Source organism: Rhagoletis pomonella, unplaced genomic scaffold (genome assembly GCF_013731165.1).
Source record: "Rhagoletis pomonella isolate Grant_MI unplaced genomic scaffold, Rhpom_1.0 Rhpom_scaffold_00001, whole genome shotgun sequence".
In the NCBI taxonomy this organism is placed as follows: domain Eukaryota; kingdom Metazoa; phylum Arthropoda; class Insecta; order Diptera; family Tephritidae; genus Rhagoletis; species Rhagoletis pomonella.
This window is the reverse complement of record NW_023458555.1, coordinates 11,279,098-11,286,303: the sequence shown is the minus strand read 5'-3', so window position 1 is coordinate 11,286,303 and position 7,206 is coordinate 11,279,098. Positions and strand designations below refer to the sequence as shown.

The 7,206-nt window shown below is 34.7% G+C and overlaps 1 protein-coding gene and 1 pseudogene across 1 annotated transcript; one reads left to right on the top strand and one right to left on the bottom strand.

The window, feature by feature from the left end:
• Window positions 1-5,610, bottom strand: part of LOC118732305 — an 8,168-nt pseudogene extending 2,558 nt beyond the window's left edge.
• Window positions 5,611-6,390: 780 nt separating this feature from the next.
• On the top strand, window positions 6,391-6,923 carry LOC118738825 (adult-specific cuticular protein ACP-20-like). Its single transcript, XM_036469822.1, has 2 exons — window positions 6,391-6,706; window positions 6,769-6,923. The coding sequence occupies exons 1-2, from the start codon at window positions 6,391-6,393 to the stop codon at window positions 6,921-6,923; spliced, it is 471 nt and encodes a 156-aa protein (XP_036325715.1).
• Window positions 6,924-7,206: the final 283 nt, after the last annotated feature.

Sequence of the window (7,206 nt, the reverse complement as noted above, 5' to 3'; positions counted from 1 at the left end):
TTTCCATCCATCAACGTGTTTAAGTGAGCATTTCGTAATCTTTGGCGCTGCAGCAGCTTTGGCGGAAGGCCATAAATGGCGTTGCCATGCTGTTTAAAGTGGCGCAGCGAGTCGCGTCGCTGTGGTTGAGTGAATTTGTGGTATGTGAAAGATGATATGCACACACATAATGTATGTACTTGTGTGTGGATGTGATTGAGTTCTTGAATTTAAATTTTAGTTTATTGCCGGCAAAATCAATTTAAATGAAATGCACACAAAATTAATGATTTGTGAAAGTGTTTTATTTGTTTCTTTTCTTTTTGTTATTATTTAATTTTTTTTTGATGATCGATTGGTGTTTACCTTAAAGTTAATCATTAATTTTATGTGGAAAGATTCAATGGCAGAAGCAAAAGATTATTTTAAAATCATTTTTTCGCCGCCGATGCCTTTCTTTCTTTCCCATTACAAATTCTTTGGCCAAAGTCTACGACCAGAAACGGAAGCCTTGTAGCTGACTTAGTCCGTCGTTGGACTGATGAGAACATGCCCGACTAACTACGATTCTGGAGTCACTTCTGTGATGGAGTGAAAGTAGAGAGCTGCACTACTGCATAGTACAACATTTATAGAAAGAAGCTTTGTAAAGGTCTTTTCGGAAAGAAACCAGTGCAGAAAAGGACAATCTGTTCGCATGACCAAGCGAACCTGCCTTGGCAAAAAGTTTCTAGAGAAAGTCCCAAATCGCGAGAAGTGGGCAAACTGGCTGCCTGCCCTGGATCCCAGATATTTACATTGGCGCATAGACGGTCCAAGATGGAAGGCAGAGCGGGTGCTGGTATGTGCTGGGTATCTGTCCATTGTGGGACAGAAGGTAACAAAGTTGCCACCTTTTTTGTGGGACCGAAACTATTTTGTGGTCTCAGTTGCACAGAGGGCCAGAGTTTAGCCAAAAGTGGCCAAAATTCGAGTATCGAATTTGATTCAAATCATTTTTCTTTTGATTTATAGATAAAGAGAAGAAGTTGAAAAATAATTTTTAGAATAATCTACGAAGTTTTATATTAGAACAACCTTAAAAATAAAAAAAATTCATAATGAAATGAGAAACTTTTATTTTTAGATATTTACATAGCTCTAAAGCACGCTTGTCATAAATTTTTTGGAAGTTATATTGAATAGGCCATTTCGAATTTATGCAATGTGATACTAAATTTATTATTTTTGATCTCAAAAACACACACGAAAAAAGTTTCACGTAGCTTTACGACCACAAAAAAAAACTGAGTAACAAAGTTCAAGTTAATCCGTCCGTCAAATAAGATCTGCCATCCATTTTCAAAATATCGTCCGCCATTTTGAATTTTTTTAAATTTAAAACCCCATTCGTAATCAGCGACCCCAAAACCCCCCGAGAGACAAGTTTCAAGCCAATCCGATAAGATTTTGAATTTTGGCCAGTTTTGATCGCTTCCTGGCCCACAGTTAGTTGGCCTACTTCGAGAGTGAATAAACATAGAGCGCGATAAGTAATGGCCGGCCATATATAGATGCCTCAGCCAGACCAGTTCTTCGACTGCGTATCAATATGATAATAGGCAGGATATTTTTCTCAGGACCAGCCCGCTACATTCCCATTAGACTAGATTTCAAAAACGACGACAAACAGCAAGTGAAAGGGTGAAGCATTCAATTCTTGTGATGGAATGTTTCTCCTCATGAACTGCAATCGGCTGTCATCGCAGTTGTACAGTTAATTAAAATGTGGCGAGATTGCCATAAAGACTTCATAAAAAACATCTGAACTCGCGAGAGTTTTTAAATATACTTCCATATAATCTACGGTAAACTTCGATTGAATGACCCCCGTTGAAAGGGTTCCCCCGCTTAAATGCTTTCGGGGCTTACGTTAACCAATTACTCAGTCAAAAATGAGCTTTTCATTTAAAATAAATAAATAGTCCGTATGAACAAATTGTACCGTTTTGTATATTAAAATTGTTCAATTGTTTAAAACAACAAACTATTTTTAACCAACATCAATTTTATGACATCTTGTGAGTCCCCGAAATATTTCTAGTAGTATGGGCAAGCGGATAGACAAACAAACAGCGATACCACCGTATTTTTAATTGTTTTTTTTTTTAGTTTACGGCTACGAACGGTAACATGCCTTCACATACATACATATGTACATACATACATACATACATACATGTGTATGTACATACAAGTACATATATGTCTGAGGAAAAAATTGAAAAACGTGTTCTTTATTGCAAAAATAAAAGCTTTTAAATATAGACGAGCAGCTTTGGCAGACTTATTGACAGCAAACGGGTGAAAGCTGATGCTACAGTGGAGTCAGAGGAACGAGAATTTCACGTAATTCGTTTGGTAACTGAAAGTTAATTACATTTTGCTGGCAAATTTTATGAATTGAACTAAGTAATGCAGAGCACAATTGGCGTGGGAATTTTGATTGGCAATCGAAATGAGTAAAAGGGAAGCCAAGTGACAGTTTTTTTCGCAGAGAAATCCAAGAATCTCTTTAGCATTGGTATCTTTGGAACATACTTGTATGTTGGACTATGTATGGTTATCTTCTAAACATCAAAATTAGTTTATAAAAAGCGTACTACTCGCTTACAGTTCAATCCGGAATGATTATTTAATAGTTTTATCAATTTTATTTTATAGTTTTATCAAGTTTATTTTTGACCACATTGACCAATTTCTATAATTTTTTTTAAAGGAAAGGTGTACCTCAGAGGTGGTCCCATACTAATTTGGTATAGATCCGATCATTGGATCATGAAGAAATTAACGGTACTCTTAAATTTTTATATGACTGTTGAAATCGGTTTAATTTTGCTTTAACATTAATTGTTTTATTACTGAATCGCAAGCTACAGTAAAATCAAAGCATTTTCGGACGATGTGATTGGTATTGAAAACTACAGAAATTTGTTGGACTGTGTCTCTTCCAAAAGCCTTACGGAGTTGCATAAAATATACTTCACAGTCAACATGGTTATTTCGTAAAGACCTTTTCATAAAACACATATCTAAACATAAGCAAGAACAATTTGCAAAAATACACAGGGCTACTTACTAAATATATATTATATAGCCATACTATAAGCGTCAGCAATACGTACTAGCGTCAGCACTTGATTAACCGAAAAAAAATAAAAATAATAAAATTATAAAAGAAAATACTTTTCTTTAGTCTGCCAGGCGAGTGAGGAAATATTGGCATTATACATCACGAGGGAAGAGAATTTTTTTTTTTTTGAAAAAGTATAGTGAAGCGTCTAAAAGATTTTTTCACTACTTTCTCGGGCATTCAACGAAATGCCTATTTGAATAAAATATTCATATGCGTACATATGTATGTAAAAATTTGTGTATGCACATTAGGGTGGTCCAAAAAAGTTAAGTACGAATTTTAATGCTCTCACCCCTGGTATTGTTCTAAATCGAAAAGCTATACCCCTGTTTTTTTATTTTGAAATTAAAAAATATTGAGAAGTCGCTCATATATTTTATATGGGAAAAAACAATTTTTCGTGGGAAAGATATAGAATTCTTGAAAAACTTTGAGCACTTTGAGTGACTTCTAAATATGTATTTGATTTCAAAATAAAAAAAGGGATATACATCTTTTTTAGATTAGAACAATCCTACGGGCTGAGAGTATTAAAATTCCCGCTTTATTTTTTTTTTTTTACCACCCTAATCCACATATATGAACCTATATATATATATACTTTGTATGCATATTTATAGCACTTTTAATCATTTAATGCGTACATGTGTAGAACTTAATCTTACTTCATATGTATGTATGTACATACATTTGTAACGGCAAATAATTTTTATGAATATCTGTGCCAAGTGGACTCATAGTCTGTCTGGCTAAATCAGCTGACTGGCAAGCTACACAAGCTGTGGGAGGATTTTCCACATTTTGGCTACCAAATGAAATTCTTCTTGAGCTTATGAACTACGTATTTATTCAAATTTATTTATTGTTAGAGTAGTTTTATTTTTATTTTTATATGTCTGTCACAATCTCATGTATGGACTGTGACAAAATTTTTCCAGTGGTCTTTTCACAATATCAAACTTTAAAAGTTCACTTTTACATATGTATGTATGTATTTATGTCTTTAGGACTGTCAAAAGAACTGCAATTGCTATGAATTTCATAATTATATCGAAACTATGCACTATGGGTAATTTTACCCATTTTTGTGGCAAAAGTTAATTTTGTTGATTATCAAAAAAAAATGTATTAATAGGTATATGATTTCTCTAATTTTTGGATTAAAAACAATCTTAACCCTTGACGACCGATGAGTCTAGAGGGGTCACTTCTTAATTTGTAGTTTTGTTGAAAAAGTTTACTTACAGTTTTTTTCTAAATATCTATATTGAACGAAAAAAATGCCACTTGTTTACCAAAACTATTGAAGCAGTGTGTATTTTTAAAATTGCGTTATCTACTCAAACAACAATATTAAATTAAATATTTTTTAGAAGTAAAACGTTAACATACTGATAATGAGTTACCAAATTTACTTTAAATTATTTCATTTCTACCCTCAATTCCTACAACTTCGGCATTCAGAGAAAGAGTTTTTTTCTACTACTTTCGTAGTTAACAGTGATTTGTTAAAAACTGCGCAAAGTGCAAAGGAATATACTTTTTATTATTGTTTATTTTCTCTTTTAAATAAAATACTATGTTTATTTGAGTGTACTATAATTTTATTGAGATTTTTTGGAAGAAGCACTATAAATATCTTCGAAAATTTTTGCAACCCTAGATGTGCAGTGCTAATTCCAAATTTTAAACGTTTTTAAATTATTTTCAAAAAGGAGTCTTCCTCCACTTCTTAGTCGTTAACGCTAGCGATTTCAACTATTTAGCTTAGGCACCAAAATTTCTTCCAATTTTTTTTTATTATATTTATTATTTTCTTAAAAAATAGTCTCTTAAAATATAATTTGTCTAACACATTTATTCTAACTTGAGCCTTGAATTAACCTCGTACGCAAATAACAGTGCTTTCCCATAATGGTGTTGCTCGTTAGCATCGTAGATATTTATATAAACACGGCCTTGGTGGTTTCAAATGTGACCATGAACGACGTGCGAATAAGCTTGAGGATGGTGGGCATGCCCGATTCTCTTGACAACAGCTTGGAAACCATTATGTTTATCAGCTGTGTACTCCACAACGCGTATAGTGCCATCAGCTTCAGCAAAAGTGTAGCCACCTAATGACAATTTAGGAATTAAGGACTAGAAGTAATAAATATTTTCAAGAAATTTAACAAACCTTTCACATGATCGCCATCACGATGCTCCCATTGGCTCTTATGATCACCGGTGTGTGCGTCCTTTACGCCATATTTGAACTCGTATTTGGGATGATGATGGGGCTCGTGATGATGGCTGACATGGTTGCCATATCCGTGATTACCATGATGATGGACGTCAAAGTGTTGCTGCACCGAAGCATAGCTGGAGGCGTGCCCGTGAGGTATATGTCCTGCGAATGCAACTGCAAAGAGTGCTGTCGTGACAACGATGGCAATAGGCGTGGTGCTATGCATTTTATGTATGTCGTTGAAATCGAAAATCTAAAATTATTGGCTGTTGCGGTGGTAAGTGACTCACTTAGATGTTGGTATTTAACTGATAAAAAAATGCAGTTTATAATTTCCTTTTATATGCTAAGACTTTCATAGTAGATTCTCACATTCTGAATGTATGTATATTTTTGGAGGCCCAAGCCGTTCTCTTTCGATTTTTGAAAAGTTGGCAATCGCCAAAAAAAATTCCAAAAAAATATAATCAGATGGTTAATTAGCGCTATCACCTTGTTGCTGTTAACAAACACTCATTTAATCAAAGGTCACTGTGAAAATTGCCCTGCTGCACAGCCCAATTATTTCACACCGAATTGTTGATAGTTACTAAGTTCGCACTTTAGTCAATCGATCTACCCTAGCTACTTACTTTCTAAGTAGCCACTGTTATCAGACTATCTTAGTTCATTTAATTAGCTTTAAATGCACTCTATGGGTAACCATTTTAATGCCAAGAAATAAATATTAGAGCGTTGTTATTAATACGGCACCTTCGAAATTTCAAGTAAGTAATTAGCGAACTTACCACCAAGCAAAACCGAATTAAACTAAACTGCTGAAAATTAGATTTTGTCGCACTCGTTAAGGTTACTAAAAAACCAATTTGGTAGTTGAAAGTGCTAAAATCTTAATCGATTTGGTATAAATAGAAACTGCAAGCAGCTGTTTGATATCAGTTAACTACTAGCTGCTACTAAAAGAGTCACTGGGGCCTATACATATATCAAACTTAGCCCAAGCAAAATGCATACCATCTCGTATATCGCCATCCTCATCACAACCGCTCTCTTTGGAGTTGCATGCGCAGGACCTGCGCCGCATGGACACGCCTCTAGCTACGCTTCGGTGCAGCAACACTTTGACGTCCATCATCATGGTAATCACGGATATGACAGCCATGTCAGCCATCCCCATTATGCTGGCCATACTCAGCATCAGCACGTCCATCATCATGAACCGCATCATCATCCCAAATACGAGTTCAAATATGGCGTAAAGGACACACACACCGGTGATTATAAGAGTCAATGGGAGCATCGTGATGGCGATCATGTGAAAGGTTTGTTAAATTTCTTGAAAATATTTATTACTTCTAGTCCTTAATTCCTAAATTGTCATTAGGTGGCTACACTTTTGCGGAAGCTGATGGCACCGTACGCGTTGTGGAGTACACTGTTGATAAACATAATGGTTTCCAAGCTGTTGTCAAGAGAATCGGGCATGCCCACCATCCGCAGGTCCACCATCATGGTGGCAGCCATGGTTTCCAGGGTTAGGTTAAACACTTTTTTTTTTAATTGTTTCCACCTCAGTGGTACTCTGATTAGCTATGTATATCGCGTTGAGTTTGTTTGTTAAATTTTTTTAAGTATTCGCGGCATTAGCCTGAAAAATTGTTGTATCTAATTTTTTGTTTTTAGCTTTAAGTTTTTTTTTTTAGTAAAGTAATTCGTCCAAAGTGTTTTAATAGTATTTACTTTTATTTGAAAATAATTGCTACAAAAATAGGAAAAAATTAAATTTTAATAAAGTCGGAAACATCAGAAAAATAAAAAATTA